Source organism: Magallana gigas, chromosome 1 (genome assembly GCF_963853765.1).
Source record: "Magallana gigas chromosome 1, xbMagGiga1.1, whole genome shotgun sequence".
NCBI lineage: Eukaryota > Metazoa > Mollusca > Bivalvia > Ostreida > Ostreidae > Magallana > Magallana gigas.
The window spans coordinates 26,274,291-26,294,542 of NC_088853.1; the positions used below are offsets into that span (position 1 = coordinate 26,274,291).

The window sequence follows — 20,252 nt, forward strand, 5'->3', positions numbered from 1 at the left end:
GGGCTAAAACTATTCATTGTGTTTTAATTTGAGTTTTGATAAACAATTTGCTGTAGGGATTCTCCAGATGTACATTTTTATTAAACATAATTAATCAATACAAATTCAGCAACAATTAATTAATAAGGATTGTCTTGGGTCCAAACTGTGTACTGCTTTTGCTTTGAATTCCCCTTGTAATCCAGACAAAAAGAGCTAACCAAACTTCATGAGGGTTGTCTACCCCCAATAAACAAGGAGATGTAGGTATGAGGGTTGTCTACCCCCAATAAACAATGAGACGTAGGTATAGGTAAATATATTGCAACAGTGATGGTGAAGCCATTGTGTCTACATGTAAAGGGTGATGTTGGCCCTTTAATCCCTGTCCAAGAGCTACTACGAATATACAAGGGGTGTCTACCTGCAATTCCCTAATGGGTCAATCCACAATCCACATTTTTTCATCTATTTGACAATACTTCTTATCCTTCATGCTCTCTATCATAATCAAGTAATTTCCTGCTGATTTGAGAAACTATTTGAAGGTGTAGTGAAGTAACTTAAGTCATATAAACTTACATGCTGCAAATGAACTCAAAGTAGAATATCCCTCAAAACTTGCATTGCTCCATCATATCTTCCCTCATCGCCTAATTCTTTTCATCTCCCTATGTCAAGTGCTTCTGGCATACTCCGAGTAGTGGAGGGATCGGAAACCCTTGACTTAGGAAGATGAATTCATCAATTCTCTATATTGCTTCAAAACAGTTTGAATTATAAGATGGTTTATACCTGATGTATATACACAACTTGCACAAGCATTGTTAATAGTGTTGTCAAGATGAACAATTTTTAATCGTTGATCAGTTAAAAAGGTTGTCAATTTACATAATCGATTTTGATATTAAGATCAATTCTATTTAAGAATCAAAATTGGTGGCCATGCATTACCATAGTCACTGATTATCTTCGTACTGAAAAATTTGATAGATTTTAATAAGTAATAAAGCCTAACAACATTTATTTGTTGCTATGTGGTCCTGTTGTCATGGTAACAGAGCATAAAGATGTTAAAAAAATATAAGTAATGTACATAAGCTGGGGCTTTAAGGAATGAATAAATTATTGAACAAAATTGTCATTTTTCAAGTAAAACATTTATGGGGAAACACATCTTTTAAAAGTGTTTCCATGGTAACTAAAGAGAAATTTCAAAATATGATTTTATCTTTTAATTTGAATAATAATTGTAAATCTCTGTTTTTTGGTACACACTATCATGGTTTTTCAATTCAGATTTCAAAAATAAAAATTGAAAACTGTTGCTATGGTAACAAGCTGAAAAATAAAGTATTTTTAAAAATAAGGTTACCCAGAGATGTTTTTATGATATTCCATTGAGTCATTCGGTATTAATTAGAAATATGTTTTACAGTAAAACCATTGGGGTGGTTATTAGATTGTATCATTTGGGTACCTTGGGGTTCCTAACTTCCTACAGGTATCCTTGGGGTACCAATAGTTGACCCATAGACTCCAATAAGTATCCTTGGGTATCAATAGTTATCAATTTTTATCATTGTGGTATCCTTGGGTTTCCTTGAGGTGACCCTTGATATCAATGAGACTCCTGGGGTATCACTTGTTACTAGTTTCTATTATTGGGGTTCTTATGAGTATCCTTGGGGTTCCTAGGGGTATCCTTGGGATACTTGGAGGTGACCCTTGGATTCCAGTGAGATCCCTTTGGTATTAATAGTTATTAATTTCTATCATTGGGGTTACCTTGGGGTGAGCCTTGGATTTGAATGAGACCCCTGGATTTTCAGTGGTTAATAATTTCTATCATTGGGGTACATAGGGGTATCCTAGGGTTTCCTTGGGGTGTCCTTGGGGTACTAAGAGGTGACCCGTGAACTCCAATGAGACCCCTTGGGTATTAACCCTTGCTCTGCTATATTGTTATCAAATTTAAAGAGCACCTGTGCTGAATTGTTTTGGGAAAATCACATTTTGATGACATCAATTCTTCATCAATGCATAAAATCTTTATTTCCAAAGATATATAAATGAAATTTTCCAAAGTTGTAGAGCATGGTTGTTTTGTACTTTTGAAAAAGTTTGCATTAATTTCATAAAGAATTGTTGCCATGGTAACCATTTTATTTACTAATTGCAGAAAAAACGTTAAAATTCCTTTTAAATTAGCATCAATTTTATTCATGGCAGTGAACCAAAGGACAATTGATTTAGATATGATACAAAAATAACAAAATAATACAAAATTAATTCATAGTCATAAAATTTTCATTTCAATGAACTAATATCACCTTGTGATTTGACACAATTTCAAGAACATTTTCACACTTATCATTAATTGAATTTTTATCATATCACTGTAAAAAGTTAAGACCAATCATTTTACAGGTGGCATTTTTTCTAGGTTTCTTAAGAAGATATTTCCCAAGGTCACATACAAAGAGGTCAAGGTCACCAAAGCAAGTTAAAACTCAATACCACATTTTAAACATTTATAATGCGTTATTTATGCTGACTACTTCATCAATTACATTTTTTCATGCACAGTGCTTCCAGTTTGTTGAAATTTATGTTAATATTATTGGCATACAATTTCAGAAATGATTTGAATTACTTGCATAGTAGGAAAAATATGTTATAAAATGACCAGGTCAGGTTTTTATTCTGTGCATAGAGCAAAAAATAATGTCAGAAAACCTTGAGCGCTGACACAGTTTTCCATCCAACTTATCTGTTGATGCATCAGTACATTTGATAGAAAAAGAGAAGATAGTTACTTTAATAATAGCATCAAAACTTTAAAGAGGCACTGTACTCTAAGTTAGCTTGAGCTTCAAACAAAACTTCATACAACAAAATATAAATCGGGCATAACATTGCATAGCACTGCATTCTTCAGCTAATATGCATTTATATGAACATACATGTCACTAAACTTTTCAGAAATTTGAAAAGTGGTTGACATTTTTTGGACAAGTTGAGGGCCTTCAAAACCAACAAAAATATATCTAACATATTTCTGCATGTACATGAAATTGCTATTTAAAAAGCAAAGTTATTTAATACCAGTTGTTTTTTAAAATAACCATTTAAGGCAATTGTGTATAACGGTAAAACAGAGTATTATTTGAATTTGGAATTATTTTGGTTCTTGGAATTCAGGGCTTTTAAGAAAATTGCCCTTGGTTAGACTAACTTAGACAGGTAACATGAATTTTTCTTATGGATAGTCTAACTAAGGGCAATTTTCTTAAAAACTCTAAATTCCAAGAATCAAAGTAATTCTGAATTCAAATAATACTCTGATGTATTTATATAATCATTATAATCATGAAAGCATTTCTATTTTATATCATACTTATTTCACACAGAGAGAAAAGCGGAAAAGACATGTACCACAATAACAAAAGCTCAATTAACCTTCAATAAAAAGAACTCTGGCTTTCCTCTTACATGTATAGTTTATACAATTGAAATTACTCTTCTGTTGAGGAATTTGAACTCAATCGACTTCTCTTGTAGGCCAAAAGGAATTCCTGCTTTGTATGATAAATCTCAAAGCAAGGAGAAATGCATAGCGACACATTACACTGTCTGCATTTGTAGCTGGTCATGTGGCCACATCGCCTTTTCCGCTTCTCTCCTGGTCTTAATGGGGGTAGCATCTCCCTCTCTGCTGGTCCACAAACAATGCACTGGCGATGAAGAGGTTTTTCTCCTTCCATCAACTTGTCCAAAAAATGTCTCCCTGTAAGTCTCTCCAGAACTCTGGGGGCAGGTCGTCCAAGTGGTGTTGAAATGCTCCCTCCAGAGCTCTGGATGAGCTGCTCAACGAGCTTTCTTCGGAAATGGCGCTGAACCATGGCATTGTTGAAACTGCAATTTTCTTTGTACAAAATATAAGAATTTACAATTGCAATATTGATAATATGGAAAATAAGTTTTTTCCACCATTTCATAGTTTTGATGCCAAGTTTATAATTTTCCACCATTTGGTTGCTCCTATCAACAGCACCCATTTTTTGATCATAGACATGAACCATGGAAGGCCTAACTTTTGCTTCATGATTTCTCATAAAGTCAGGTCTTCTAGTTTCCACATTGACAGAGGTGTCAGTGGTGCTTATTAGGTACACAGCTTTTGCATCTAGATATTTTAAGCAGCTCAAAGGTCCATATGACATGGTTGCTGTGTCCCCTCTGTTGCTAAGCTGAGCTTTCTTTAATTTGTCTGGGATACCTTTCCTGTAACTGCGTACAGTTCCAGTTGCTCCTGTCCCGAGGACCCACAGATCCATAAAAAGACGCGGTGAACTGTAGTAATTGTCGCAATAAAGAATATGCCCTTTTTCAAAATAGTTTCTCATTAAATCCATTATAAGATCATATGTTGCCCCGTTTTCTGATGGCTGTACAGATTTTTTACCAGTATATAATTTAAATCTCAAACAATATGCATTTTCTGAGTCACACAAAACATATGCTTTTAACCCATATTTGACTGGTTTGTCTGGACTATAAACACGAAATGATAAGTTGCCTCGCCAGGCAACCATACTTTCGTCAATGGCCAATGCTTGGTTGGGTTTGTAAACAGAACGAAACTTTGTAAGGATTCTATGGTATAGGGGGCCCAGTTTAAATAGAGGTTCATGGCCCTCGACTCCACGTGGAATATATTTATCATTGTCGTTTAAATGAAGAAAGGCAAGAAGGAGTAAAAACCTATCCCTGGACATAACACTGGGGAAAAAGGGAGTTGATGTCACTGGATTAATGGTCCAGTATTCGGAAATATCCATTTATATAACATTTTTGAATAAGTTTTCTCGTTATGTCACAAATGAGATAATTTTATTACTATGCCCTGAAAATTGCTGAATCACACCGGAAACAGTTATATTGCCCTCCCGGAAACAGTTATATTTCACAGGAAGTAGTTATATTGCCCTCCCGAAACTGTAATATCACCATCGCGTGCAAGAATTCTGCATATTAATTACGTCGGGTTCGAAATTCAACAAGCCAGTTGCCAAGCAAACGTAAACAGATCCGCGAATTTCAAACATGTCAGGCCAACGTCTGCGGTTTGTTCATCTAAATTCAGAGGAACTCGATAGCTTAATTGATGAAAAAAATTCGGCAAATACGACAAAAGTGATAAACTCAAGCGTGAGTGTTTTGAAAACATTTTGTAATGAATCCGGAACGAATGTAATGGAATTGTATACAACACCCAAGCCAGAGTTGCAAGAATTCTTGAAGTCATTTTACGCTGGATTGAGAAATTCAGACGGGGAAACGTACGCAAAGAGAAGCATGATATCAATAAGGTATGGACTTCAGAAGCATTTCCTAAAAAAAAGAAAGCTTGACATAGTAAACGATCCCGATTTCAAAGAGGCAAACAACGTATTTCTTGCCATGTGTACGAAAATAAAAAAGGAAGGCAAAGGCGCTGTCGTGCACAAGGATCCCATAAGTAGACCAGATCTTCAAAAACTGTATTCTTCATTCGACTTAAAGGAAGCCGAAGGACTACAAAACAAAGTGTTTGTTGATTATATGCTGTATTTCTGCAATAGGGGAAGGGAGAATCTTAGAGAACTAGGGATTAGCGACTTTTCCACTGGTACGGATGCTGAAGGTAGACGATTTGTGTATATGGCAAGGGATCATGCGACGAAAAACCACAGAAATGACGAAAACCAGAGTCAAGGTGGGAGAATGTACGAACTTAAAGACAGTATTCTTTGTCCTTATGGATCGTTTCTGTCCTATATCAATAAGCTGAATCAAGATCTTGATGTGCTTTGGCAGAGACCAAGTAAAGGAAATGAACTGAAGTATGATAAAATAGCTGTCGGAAAAAATACGCTTGGGGACAAAATGAAGAATCTTTCCAAAAAAGCCGGACTTTCAAAGATATATACGAACCACTGTCTGCGCGCAACGTCTATCACAGAATTAGACAGATCGGGATTCGAAGCTCGACATATCATGTCCATATCTGGCCATCAGTCTGAAAGTAGTATCCGAAGTTATTCAGCTCATGTTGATGATAAGAAAAAGCTAGACATGGCAATGTCAATTTCAAAGGCAATAACTGGAGATTCTATTCATGGTATGTAGTTTTAATACTTGTATTGAGTTTATTTATTAAGGAATTTTTTTTTATAAAATGCATTAATGACACAACAATTCTCTTATAAAGCAACTATTTTCAATTTAACAGCTGAAAACAACGCCGCCACTTTACGCACAGGTAGCAACTCTTCTTCTACCATGTCACTTCTGCAAGATGACGATATAGCTGAATCCCACTTTCAAGGTAAAGAGCTGAACCACAAATCGTTTATCTTCGATATTTCATTTTTCTGTGGTATAAGTAAATTGGGATAATGTTATCTTCAAACAGATATGGATTTTCTTGAAATCACAGATTCACAGGAACGAAGGCTTCTGGAAACATTCGTCACACATGAAACAAGAACAACAAACCTCAACCTGTATCAGGAAAAAGAAAACCGCCCTGCAAAGATTCAGCCAGCCCCCATTATGCATATCAACAACAGCAGTGTCAATGTACACTATCATTATTATTGATTAAGAATCACCAAATCATCAGCGTATTACTTGACGTTGTACATTGTACATTGACTAAATATGAGCATGTGCCATTAAATACTCTTGTGAATTAAATAAATATGATGAAAACCTGAGTTTGATTTGTTTAAAAATGTTATATAACATATATTACATGTCTTCTCGGGCGACAATACCAGAATATTTGCCCCGAGGTGACAGGAAAGCCCTGGAGTGTTATGTCGCCCTCGAAGCCATGTAATATATGTATAGTGTTATGATGGCCATTGCTATAACAATGGCAAAGAACTTCTTCATCTCTAAAGATGTTGTATCCCTCCATTTTTTAAAGCGAGATTTTTCCTTTAATTGTTTGTTTGCAAGAAATTGATCAGCGTATTTGTTTGTTTCATCAGAGATATTTTGGTAATCAAAGTCATCTAAAAAAAGTTCAAAATATTCGATCGGAGAATCAGAATCAGAAACTTCTTTTTGTAAACCTGGTTCCTGCTCAAAACTTAACGGTAAGGGAGTCCTATCACCTTCATTCCAAAGTTCACTATTCAAAACATTGTAATTGGCATGAATTGATTCATCATCTAATTCTGTAGTATTTAAATCCTCTAAATCAAAGCCTTCAAAATTATCCTCACCGTCACTATCGCTATCTGCAAAGATTTCTTCTATTATGTTATCTCTGTCGGCCATAACGTCTATAGGGCATATTGTTTACATATTTTCAACAGGGTTTAATTGTATATCTCTCATGAAACAAACAAATATTCCACTCAATTCAGTTTGTATTAACACTGAAAAAACGAAAACAAGCAATAGATTTCATTGTTTAATTTATAAAAATGGATATTTTTGCCAATATATCATCGGTAGTCCAAACGATACAAAACAGCTGATCGCCGCGTCATATCTCAACTTCCGGTGCCGTTAGATCAAGTGCTTCCTAAGATTGCGGCGTTATTTCCTTTAAACTAGTTTATACAAAGAATGGTGTGTTTATATATACCTTTCAAATGTTAGATTTACTATCCTTGCTATAGTATTATCTCCTATTTACGTAATTAGATCACCAGACACCAACAACGAAAACACGTGTGCAGCAGCCATTTCTGTCGCGTTGTTTAAACGCCTATATCATTAACTAAATTTCCCTCCAAATTTCCAAATAATAAAGCATAGGTGTTACACCATTGTTTTGTTATGGTTATACAAATTTTAAACGTGAAAGGCAATTAAGCTAGTGTTTATCGATTCTTTCTTCTTTTAGTATTGAAAATTATAAGAATAATACGAGGTGGAATCCACCTACATCTATTTTTAACTGTATACAAAATGTTCCATATAACATTAGAAAAATACTATCAATAAATGCGTAAAAATTATATAATGAAGAAAAAGAAATATAAGTGTACTTGATATGAACATTAATAAATACAAGAGGGATATAAACATGCGGTAAAATTTATCGGTTGATTCATATCAGGGTACCGAATGTCGGCGTCTACTATCGCTTTCACTTTTAAAAATGGCGCCGATACAACACATTACTTACTGGAGAAAAATGCAAAAAAAATGTAACCTAACCTGTATGTAATCATTTTATTTTAATAAATCTTAAAATTATGGACCAGTATTATATATTTCAGAGACTTTTACCGGAAAATAAGAGCAATATAAAAAAAAATCATCCAGACAAAATGTGATCGTCTGTTTTTCATTGAAACGCACATATATGTGCGCCCCGCATGGTAGCGCACACTCTGTAATGCGCACATATATGTGCGCGCAGCAGAGCAAGGGTTAATAGTTATTAATTTCTATCATTGGGGTTCCTTGGGGTTCCTTGGGGTTTCCTTGGGGTTCCTTGGGGTTAAAAGACGCACCCGTTACTAGTTATTGTTTTAAAGTTGATGTAAAAATACTATGTTTAAATGTTTGTAATATTTCTTTTTAGGAAATCTCAAGAAAAGAGTTGGACATAATACCAAAGATACGAATGGAATACAAATGGAAAAGAATCACCATGGCCCATACTAGATGCAACTTGCAGTTGAACACTTTCGTGCAGTTTATAATAACTGCATGCTTGATAAATTGGAATGATAAGTTTTCAGTCCATACATATAACTTAATTTAATTTTGGGAAATTTTATCGAAGCTGAATTTAAAATTGCATGTGAATGTTTATTTTTGTATGTAGTCAGTACATATTATATAATTGTGGAATCATCGTGGTTGTGGGGGACCAATGTTCATGCCTTTCGTGAGTAACCCTTGCACACAAATTTACATCCCCTTGAATGTATACACAAGCAAATATTTAGTATTTATTGATAAATAGAACTTGCTACTGAAGAAATTACCTCCCCATGAACTAGGAACAGTTTGGTAACCAATGGACATTGACCCCCACAAATAAAAATGATTCCACAGTACTACATGTACATAGAAATTATCATAATTAATTAAGCTTCTAAAAATGAACATGTCTGAAATATATTTATTATACCCCCGTTCCGAAGGAGAGGGGGTATACTGTTTTATGCTTGTGTGTCTGTCTGTCTGTCCGTCCGTCTGTCTGTCCGTCTGTCTGTCCGTCCGTAACAAAAATTTCTGTCGCATTTATCTCGGCAACTATTTATCGCAGATGCTTGAAATTTTAACACAGTGTTTGTTAAGGCATGCCATATCATGGGATATATTTTTGTACCAATCGGACGTCAACTTCATGTTAAATAACGACTTTGCTTATTTTTTAACCAAAATTTTCAAACAAATTTTTGTCAAAGATTTCTCAGCAACTGTTTATAGCAGATGCTTGAAATTTTTAAACAGTATTTGTATAGGCATGCTATAACGTGGGATGTATTTTTGTACCAATCAGACATCAACTTCCTGTTTAATGAGTACTTTGGTTTTTTTTAGCCAAAATTTTCAAACATATTTCCGTCAAAGATTTCTCAGCAACTATTTATCGCAGATACTTGAAATTTCAACACACTATTTGTTTTGGCATGCCATATCGTGGGATGTATTTTTGTATCAATCGGACGTCAACTTCCTGTTAAATGACGACTTCGCTTATTTTTTAACCAAAATTTTCAAACAAATTTTCGTCAAAGATTTCTCAGAAACTGTCCTTAGCAGATGCTCGAAATTTTTAAACAGTATTTGTATAGGCATGCTTTATCGTGGGATGTATTTTTGTACCAATCGGGTGTCAACTTCCTGTTAAATAATGACTTTGTTTATTTTTTGCCAAAATTTTCAAACAAATTTTCGTCAAAGATTTCTCAGCAGCTATTTATCGCAGATGCTTGAAATTTTTACACAGTGTTTGTGAAGGCATGCCATATTGTGGGATATATTTTGGTACCAATCGGACGTCATCTTCCTGTTAGATGAGTACTATGTTTATTTTAGCCAAAATTTTCTAAACAAATTTTCCTCAAAGATTTCTCAGCAGCTATTTATCGCAGATGCTTGAAATTTTAACACACTATTTGTTTAGGCATGCCATATTGTGGGATATATTTCTGTACCAATCAGATGCCAGCTTTCTGTTTAATGTCGACTTTGCTTATTTTGCATATTCACATCAGAGCGGGGGTATCACTAGTGAGCATTGGCTCACAGATATCTTGTTTGAAATCATTTAAATTTTGTTTAAGAATGAATTTGTTACAGAGAATAAAAGCATGTAATCTAATAACAAGGTTCATTTTCATTGTATATTGGGCCACTTTTTTATTTGTTGTTTTTCAAGAACGACTGACCAAAATTTAAAAAAATACTACAATATGTATAAATTTGTATCAAAATGTGTCTTTAATGTTTATGTTTTTTGATCTACATACCAATTAAAAAAAAAAGGTCTTGAAAAACAACTAATAAAAACTAGTAGGCTAATTGTTCGAGAACAATTAGAGGTCTTTCCACCTAATATTTTAATGAATTGCTAGATTGCTCTGTAAGATTTACAAAACATTACTATACCTATGATATATGTTGTACTATAAAATGGGAAAACCACAAGGCCATTAACTGATAAATGGTTTTAAAAGAGAGTTTTTATTTTTATTATTATCAAGCCATTTTTTTTTAAAATTCCATGTTGTATATATCGGTAAAGATTTATCTAATTACTTTTCTGAATTTTTTTCCACTTACTATGAACAAAACTGAGCCAAGTGAATATTCTTTACACAATCGTATAAACAGTAAAGCTAACAATAGAAGAGAGTGTTCTACAGGCTAGCTGTCTTTGTACAAAATGAATAACAAGTTCCACTTGAGTAGCCACAGGACTTTATGTGATACCTGGCTGACCCAATTGAATACCTTATTGCGCAATCCAGCAAGCTATTGAAACCCTTACTATAATTCTGTATTTCAAATGATATGAAAATTCATTAATTAAAAGACTTCTAAATGACGTTGACCTTTGACCTTTATGTCGTTTTGTTTGGCCAAGGTAGACGCTTCTATTCCAAGTGGTCCGAAGTCTGTACGACAAATAATAAAAAAGGTGGAAATGATTTTATAGAAAATTAAAAACTTTCATGGGGAATAACTACTAGAAGAGGGCCTCAGATCCTTTCGGTATGAATAGATTGAAGAACCCTCCAAGTATACTGAATACATTGGTAAAAGTTCCAAGTCTTTATCTCCTATAGTTTCAAAGGAGTAGCGATAACAAGCATTTCGTACAATAGGGGCTATAACTCTGTAATTATTCAAAGGTATGAGCCAAGGGGCTATATTTTAAAATGTCTTAAGATGTCCTACTATATCCATAAAAATGATTTTCTCTACCACCCTAAACAAAACAGATATAAAAACTCGTTAATTTACAGCTTCTCAAATGACCTTGACCTTTGACCTTTATGTCATTTTGTTCGGCCAAGGTAGACTCTTCCATCCCAAGTGGTCCGAAGTCTCTATGATAAATAATAAAAAAGTTGGAAGTGATTTTATGGAAATTTAAATACTTTCAGGGGCAATAACTACTACAAGGGGGCCTCAAATCCTTTTGGTATGAATAGATTGAAGAACCATCTAAGTGTAATGAAGACATTGGTAAAAGTTCCAAATCCGTATCTCTTATGGTTTCAGAGGAGTAGCGATAACAAGCATTTTCTTCTCAAAGGGCAATAACTCTGTAAGTTCTGGGAGTTCTTTGACACAGGGTCAATTGGTACCATAACTTTTAATGAGCAATTACATAAAGTTTAAGTTGTTTGGATAACTCTAATAATAAAAAAGTCACACCGAGCTAAATAGAAAAAAAGAAGAAGAAGAAGAAGAAAAAACATAAAGAAAACAAGAGGTCTTTCACCTGAAAGGTGGAAAGACCTAAATAGCCTTAAGGGGTTGGATTGTGGGAGAACATTTAAGAGGGTTCGATGGTCATGGCCATTTTTGGACTCTATTAATCTTCTTTAGAAGGAGCTCTATAGTATCGATCAGACCCAACGTAACACAGGGTTAACTTTTGGGGTTTACTCTGGGTTTTCTTTTTGAAAATTTGGGTCCACTCTGGGGTTACTTTGGGTTTACTTGGAAATTGCTTTTGAGGTCAACTACGCACTGAAGTGTGAAGCAGACCTGTCTTTTATCTTACTATCCTACTGTCTGTAATTCCTACCCTATGTATATTTCGAATACACATTTAGCGTCTGCTTTCAGAGGTATACCTCTGACCGGGTTTACTCTCTGGGTTTCCTTGGGTTTACTCTGGGTCCACTCTAGTAAACCCAGGGTTTAATTGGGGTTTACTTTCTGTTAGGTTGGGTCTGATCGGTACTGTATAAACAATTAATGTAAAGTCATCATGGCTTCTGTCTAATACATGTATAATTATATCCAACTTTTAAGGTACATGTATATGCGATTGGTAATCTGCTGACTAATAAGCCTTCTTAATTATAAATTGTAATTTGAATATTCATCTAAATGGCATGTATATGCAAACATCGAGTACTCTTCTGATTGCATGTGTTTACAGATCAAGTACAAGCACAGGGTCCTTTGACTGCATTTATATAACTCAAGTACAAACACAGGGTCCTCTGACAGCATGTGTACAGCTCAAATACAAACACAGGGTCCTCTGACAGCATGTGTACAGCTCAAGTACAAACACAGGGTCCTCTGATAGCATGTGTACAGCTCAAGTACAAACACAGGGTCCTCTGACAGCAAATGTACAGACTGGTCAAGTACAACAACAGGGTCCTCTGACTGTATGTTTACAGATCAAGTAGAAAGACAGAGTCCTTTGACTGAATGTATACATATTAAGTACAACAACAGATTTCCCCTTACTGAAAATGTACATATATTTACAACCACAAGGACAAGCTGATCTAAAGTTTTCTCAGTGTTAAATATTCAGTGAACCTGTGAATATTAAACATACGTATGTTGTACCCCTACTCCCTACCCCCCGAAAGAAAACGTGGACACCCGAAGTTAAATGTAGAGTTGAAATAGGTACATGTACTGTACATGTAGGAATATGATACTGTACATGTAATAGCAGAAGAAAGCCCATTCAATAACTCATCTTAACGACGCCTGTAATTTCATTATTGTATTTGTATTATAGCGAATTTTCATTTGTAATCTCGATCTGCCAGACCATGCATGTATATTTGAAAATATACAATGGTTGTGCGATAACTACGAATTTTAGCATTACTTTCAACGAGTATGTAAGATAAAAGACGATTTACGCTTGCAAATATGAGAAAATTTAGCATAGATAAGGTCGAATAACCCACATGGAAAAAGTCATTCAAATAAACAGTGAATTATTTGATTATGAAAGATACAATGATAAATAAACTGTACATATGTCAAATAAGCGAAATATTTACAGTTTAGGGATACAAATTGAATATCTAAAAAAAATCAGTAAGTACATGCAAGTTAACAACAAAAGCCCCAGCAGGATTCGAACTCGTGATGTACGGACATTTATCACTTATCTTCATCTTAAGTCCGACATTTTATCTATTCGGCTATTGGATAACTTACATGTTGCCGTCGATAAAATCCTTTTAATAAAACGAAATATCCTTTCGTTCAGAGGTCAGCCATTTTGTTATGATGTGTTATTCCACCTTTGATTTTCTTACGAATAGTTAGAATTTTTTTTTTCTCGAAAATATATAAGGAATATTATTAAACTTGGAATCATTCTTTGAGTATTATGAGGTGATAAATTGGTCGGGGCGTGATCAAATCCAATAAAGCCCGAAGGGCTTTATGATAGATTTGATCACGCCCCGACCGAAATTATCACCTCATAATATTAAAAGAATGATTCCTTATTACTTATATTTATATAGTTTTATGCCATCGTACGATTAAATATACATTGTATAAATATAAATAAGCAAACCCCGCTGGTGCTTCAATTTGGCGTCATTTGTATTATGGGTTATATAGTACAAAATCGGTACGAAGTGTTATCACAAGCAAAGACACTGGAAAATGTAAATATATGATATGGTTTCATTAATATGCAAGGGTATCAATTTTCGTGGATATAGTAAAAATCACAGTTTCAAGGATACGTAAATTCGTGGCCAATGAACCTATCAATACAAAATGTTAATAGAAATTGCACTTCAATGAACATTTAATTTTGTGGAGCAACTTAACAACGAAATCCACGAAAATTGGTATTCAACGAATATTGATGAAACCACAGTAGGTCTGAAAATTGTAATTGTACAAATACAGGGTCTCTGAATGCATATACATATACAGATCAAATACAACCACAGGGTCCTCTGACTGCATGTATATAATTCAAGTACAAACACAGAGTCCTCGGACTGCATGTGTACAGATCAAGTACAAACACAGAGTCCTCGGACTGCATGTGTACAAATCAAGTACAAACACTGGGTCCTCGGACTGCATGTGTACAGATCAAGTACAAACACAGAGTCCTCGGACTGCATATGTACAAATCAAGTACAAACACTGGGTCCTCGGATTGCATGTGTACTGATCACCACAGATTAACTGTAGTATACGAAGTACACTGTGCACAAGTATTTTTTTAGTACATGTACATTCACAATTTTATTTTCCTGAGCCGTCTTCAAACCCCTGTCACACCGGAGCTGCGTTCTCACGGCGATCCCGCTGCGTCCTTAAATGATGTAAAACGCCAAGGTAAACGCAGTAGAGTTTTCTTCAGCGCTGTAACAACATAACTACATCTTCGTCCGTCGCGGTGGGATCGCCTTGATCATTTAAGAACGCCATGCGACGGCGCGCACTTTGAACATGCACAAAATACGCGCCGTGGCTCGGCGTTCTAAACATGCCGTAAAAGCGTAGTGAGGTCGCCGTGACAGCGCCGTAAGATCTCCAACAGCGCCACGGGAGCTCTTTCGGTGCGCTCAAGGAACGCAGCTAATCGCAGTGTAGACGCAGTGATAAGTTAATTGCTCTTGCACGGAGACCTCACGGAGTCCTTTGGGATCTCACTGCGTCTCTATCACGCTCTCAATGCGCTCTCACTGCGCATCTACTGCGTTTGAACAAGTTGTTTTCCATTTGGCTGCGTTCACTCAGCGACCCCAAAGAGCTGTTGCTGGTTCATAGCGCTCTCGTGACGTTTTTTCTGCGTTTATACTGGGCTCCCACGGCGTTTCTAGTGCGTTGTCATCAGGACCACGAAAACTCGAAAAATGGTTGTTGTACAATAGCAAGCGATGTAATAATTATCAAACTGGATGTAGATGACTATGTAAAAAGCAGCATTTGCTAATATTCCAAGACCAATCGATGGACGTAGATGGAATTCACGCCATTTGGTTCTGATGTTTTCACATCTTTTCAATGTTTTCTAACAACTAATAACGGATCTTTTTTGTAGATCTGACTACTAAGAGTTTAATCCTAGTCCTTCACAAATTGTTTAGAAGTAACTATGTTTCAATTACAATGTACCTTATCATAAAATCAAAACAATCTTTAAATCATTTATATACTAGTTGTAAATTCTTATTTGTTTCCCATACAATTGTACAAATTAATATTAACCTACCAGGAAGTAAAGAACGTCTTGTGAGCGCAGTCAGCGCACAGAGCACGCCGTGGACGCGCGGTAAAAACTCCTAGCACGTCATGAGCGCTCGGCGGAGACTCAGCGAGAGCACAGTTAATCGCCAAGTAGAACTCCGTGAAAACGCAGTTATACGCCGTGGGAGCTCCGTAAGACCGCCTAGGTCGCCGTCAGGACGCCGTGACTTCTCCAGTTGTAACATTTTCAAATAAAACTGTACATTTTTTCTCAATTTTCCTTGCGATCCTACGGCGATTCCATGAATTTTACAACGCCGTGGGGACGCAGCCTGGTGTGACAGGGTTTAGTTAAGCCCAACAATGAAACCATTCTAGTAAATACATTTATAAAGAGGTTAGCGACCAGTTTCTCCATTGACCATCAATGACGGCGTGGATACCATACTCGCCCGAGGTTTGCCGATACATTTGATATTGGTACGCATGCATATTATCATAGTAAGCACATGTGCTTACTATGGATGTTCATTAATATTTTATTGGGGCATTGGATTTTTTTGTGTTTACCAGTGTTGGCTACGTCTAATCATTATGTACTCTACATAATAGGTAATGCTCGCCACAATGTGTACATATGCACTTCCAGATTCCCGTCACTTATCAGCTGTCTGCTTACCTTAAATCAATACATTGGTTCAAACACAGTAGCATTGAATTTTAGTATACGACATTCGAATTCCTATTCCTTGTTCATGCACGGATTTTGATGGGGAAGACCCCCCTCCCTCCCCCAACACTCCTCTGGAAATATCAATATTAATAATTTCACAAAGTAAAATAACCAAGAATATGCCTCGGACACCCCCCCCCCCCCCTGCGGCAAATACAGTAATCATTCGGGACCCCATCCCTCTCCTACAACAAAATGATCTGCAGGATAGAGAGCTCCACAAACTTAAAAGTGCGAAGGAGCGAAAGTAGTTCGCTTCTTCGCGTTTGCAAGCTCGCACTTTCGCCTTTGCATCTTCGCACTTCGCCGTCGCATCTTCGTACCTGCACTCCTTCGCCTTTGCAACTTCCCACTTTCGCCTTCACAACTTCGCACTCTCGCATAGATCTACGCCCTGTAGGCGAAAATGCGAAGGTCAAAGTAGCCACATCGAATACCGTTTTTGGGGCTTTGAAAAAAGAACCTGATATGGAATTAACCAAATTATCATGATCACCAGAAAATCAGCATTTATATAAAATGAGATTTATTTAAATATTTTGGTGGTTGGTGGTAGTTGGTAGTGTTATTACTGCAATATGTATAAATTTGTACCAAAACGCGTTTTTATTGTTGTTTTTATCTACTTGCCAATTTAAAATAAAATTAGATTAATTTTGAATACTCATCTAAATGGTATATACATTCAATATCGAGTTCTTTTCTGGTTGCATGTGAATACAGCTCAAGTACAAACACAGGGTCCTCTGACTGCATGTATACAATTTAAGTACAAACACAAACTGCATGTGTAAAGCTCAAGTACAAACACATGCATGGTCCTCGGACTGCATGTGTACAGCTCAAGTACAAACACAGGGTCCTCGGACTGCATGTGTACAGCTCAAGTACAAACACAGGGTCCTCTGACTGCATGTGTACAGATCAAGTACAACCACAGGTTAACTGTAGTATACGAACTACAGTGTGCACACGTGTTTATATAGTATATGTACATTTACAATTAAATTTTCTTGAGCTGTTTTAAGTTAATCCCAAAAACGAACCATTCTAGTAAATATATTAATATAAAAAGGTTAACGACCAGTTTTTCCATTGACCATCAGTTATGGTATGGATACCGTACTCACCCGAGGCTTGCCGATGAATTTGTTATTGGTACGCATGCATATTATCATTATAAGCACACGTGCTTTCAATGGATGTTCATTAATATTTTACTGGGTAATGCGGGGTTTTTTTGTTTACCAGTGTTGGCTACGTCGATCTAATCATTATATTCTCCTGATAAAAGGTAGTGATTTCAAGATTTCTGTCACTTATCAGCTGTCTTCTTACCTTAAATCAATACCGTGGTTCAAACACAGTAACATTGAATTTCATTATACGACATTCGAATTCCTTGCTCATGCACGAATTTTTATGGATAAGAGGGATCCGGACCCCCCTCCCTCTCTCTGGAAATTTCAATATTATTAATTTCGCAAATTAAAATTACTAAGAATATGCCTCGGACCCCCCTCCCAACCGCGGCAAATACAATAATCATTCGCCCCCCCCCCCCAACACTCTTCTAGAAAAAAAATCTGGATCCGCACGATTGAGGGCTCCACAAACTTGAAAGGCGAAGGCGAAATTGCGAAGATGCGAAAGAGCGATAATACGCTTATAATAGTTCGCTTATTCGCCTTCGCACCCTCGCATTTTCGCCTTCGCATCTCCAAAACGAAACCATTCTATTAAATACATTAATATAAAGAGGTTAGCGACCAGTTTCTCCATTGACCATCAATGACGACGTGAAGCTTTTAATTCTAAAAAATTCTAAACCGGTGAAAGTATTTCAATCATAATGTACTTTAATCCACATTAATATCGACAGATGTCCCATACCACCTTAGGTTTAGGAAGCCCTGTGATTTCCATACCACTGGTTATTGATCATCGTATGTACAATTGACGGTATTCGAGCAATCGTCCACAAGACATCATCCTTGTCTTTCTTTAATGTTTACGAGAGCTTCTTCGTAAAATAATTGTAAATATTCTCATACCTTATATTGAGTAAACGCCTAAGAGGACACACTCTTATATTGCCCCCACGATCGCAGAAAAAGAATTGCACACAAATTGCAAATGTAGTTGTCAATTGTAAAAAAGACCGTCAGGCAGGCTAAGATTATTCTTAAGAAAGTTTATACGCTTAGAAATATCTTAGGAAAAAGTTAAGTCCATCATGTCAAACTTTGCAAAACCAAAGCTATCATAAGAATAATCTATACTAAGATTTCTCCTCATCAAAAAAACCTTGACAAGAAAAAAAAGAAGAAGAAGCAAAATCTCGAATCTCAAAATCTTGATTATCTTAATTCGTTGGAGGGAGGGGGGGGGGGGCGGTACTTTGTATTCCTTTACCTTCATTTTCACTCTTGATGTCCTTATATTCTCTTTTATTTCTATATGCTACCCCAAAAAGTGGGGGTGGGGGGCACACCACTTTAATTCCATTACCAACGAGCAACGTGCTTTGCTCTTGTTGTTTTTATTATTGAAAATTAAACATTTTTTATTGTAACTAGTAGTTAGGGAGGAAAGTTATTATTTTAATATTCATCTATTATAAGCTATAATTCAATTACGGACAAAAAAACCATGAAAGATAAAAGATGAAACATTGGCCACTGTAGCTAAATATTGCATCGAAAGGTCTCCCCTCTCTCTCTCTCTCTCTCTCTCTCTCTCTCTCTCTCTCTCTCTCTCTCTCTTAAAAAGCGGGGGAAGGGGTGTCATACCACTCCTATCCCCATCTAAATATGCGGTCTAGTTAATACGTTTTATCACGTTCTCTTGTATTATTTTGATTATCTGACCTTATATACGTATCATTTAAATATCTTGAATAAGATGCACCCATTTTTTGTGAATCAGAGATACATGCATGTATATTCATTTGTTGTCACTCATCATTTATTTCAGTTGTAGTAATTTATCTTGTACTTGTGAATTTATATTCATCAATCATTAATAAAAGCTAACAACATATCAATAGGTTGAATCAAGAAATAATTTGGCAGTGGCAGTAACATTGTTGTGTCGCAGTGTAAGTCGACAATGTACGTGATGAATATATTGTATCTGGGCCGTCAGAGAAAAGATAGCGGGGAAGAATTACGATTTCAAGTTACTTTGCATGAAACCTTTTTGTCCGTCTGTCTCTTTATTCTCTTTCTCTAGCCAGACACTAGGTTGTCAGATCAATTTATACTTTGCTGGATTCAGTCTGAGTCATCTATTTCATATTTAAATATTTTACCAGATAAAGACGTTAATAATAACAACATAACAACAATTCTCTATGAGAAACATGATGCATCAATTATTCTATCGTTAACTTACCTTAGTTACGTAGCAATATACCTTTATCACCTGCATATGGAGTTTGCTTTCTTGCTTTTTTGAAACATTTTATTGAAGCTTTTTTAAAATTTCACATACATATGGTATTGGTGCAAAAAATAAATATATGATAATTTGCAAAAGAGTTATATACGAGAGATAGAAAGAAAAAAAGCATATGGAATTTTTGTCTCTCATTTGATTCAATACGCAAGGGCATGCTCTACTTATGAACAATTTCTAAAACGAGGCAAGCTACTTACAAACAATTTGATAAAATACTTCCGCTAGTTCGAATGCTGACTGAGGGTTTTTTAAAATACGTATTGTAAGACCATTATTAATCACCGAATTGTCTACGGGTTTTTCCGTTTTCCCGATTACCACAAAGAGCACACGGCGGGTGTGACCGGTCAGCAGAGGATGCTCACTCCTCCATGGCAACTGATCATAT

At 35.9% G+C, this 20,252-nt stretch overlaps 3 protein-coding genes and 1 long non-coding RNA gene across 7 annotated transcripts in view; 3 read left to right on the top strand and 1 right to left on the bottom strand.

Moving 5' to 3' along the window:
* The window catches only part of LOC136276707 (uncharacterized), a 41,907-nt gene extending 31,571 nt beyond the window's left edge, over window positions 1–10,336 (top strand). The window contains exon 3 of the long non-coding RNA XR_010715235.1: window positions 8,576–10,336. This is a non-coding gene — a long non-coding RNA (uncharacterized lncRNA). The remainder of the gene's footprint in view (window positions 1–8,575) is intronic.
* The window catches only part of LOC136273591 (CD209 antigen-like protein C), an 86,695-nt gene that overhangs the window by 39,668 nt on the left and 26,775 nt on the right, over window positions 1–20,252 (top strand). The window lies entirely within an intron of this gene.
* LOC136273472 (piggyBac transposable element-derived protein 4-like) lies at window positions 1,928–8,471 on the bottom strand. Its single transcript, XM_066077908.1, has 2 exons — window positions 6,892–8,471; window positions 1,928–4,823 (listed from the first exon to the last, which is right to left on the bottom strand). Exons 1-2 carry the CDS (start codon window positions 7,312–7,314, stop codon window positions 3,498–3,500), a joined length of 1,749 nt encoding a protein of 582 aa, XP_065933980.1. The 5' UTR covers window positions 7,315–8,471; the 3' UTR covers window positions 1,928–3,497.
* Window positions 4,821–6,810, top strand: LOC105323670 (uncharacterized). 3 transcript variants are annotated; one of them, XM_066089335.1, is made up of 4 exons: window positions 4,821–5,740; window positions 5,842–6,145; window positions 6,257–6,352; window positions 6,440–6,809. In XM_066089335.1, exons 1-4 carry the CDS (start codon window positions 5,660–5,662, stop codon window positions 6,625–6,627), a joined length of 669 nt encoding a protein of 222 aa, XP_065945407.1. In that variant the 5' UTR covers window positions 4,821–5,659; the 3' UTR covers window positions 6,628–6,809. The 3 variants fall into 3 exon arrangements, with proteins under 3 accessions (XP_065945407.1, XP_011421041.3, XP_011421040.3); XM_011422739.4 differs by having other exon boundaries at window positions 4,821–6,145; window positions 6,464–6,810; XM_011422738.4 differs by having other exon boundaries at window positions 4,821–6,145; window positions 6,440–6,806.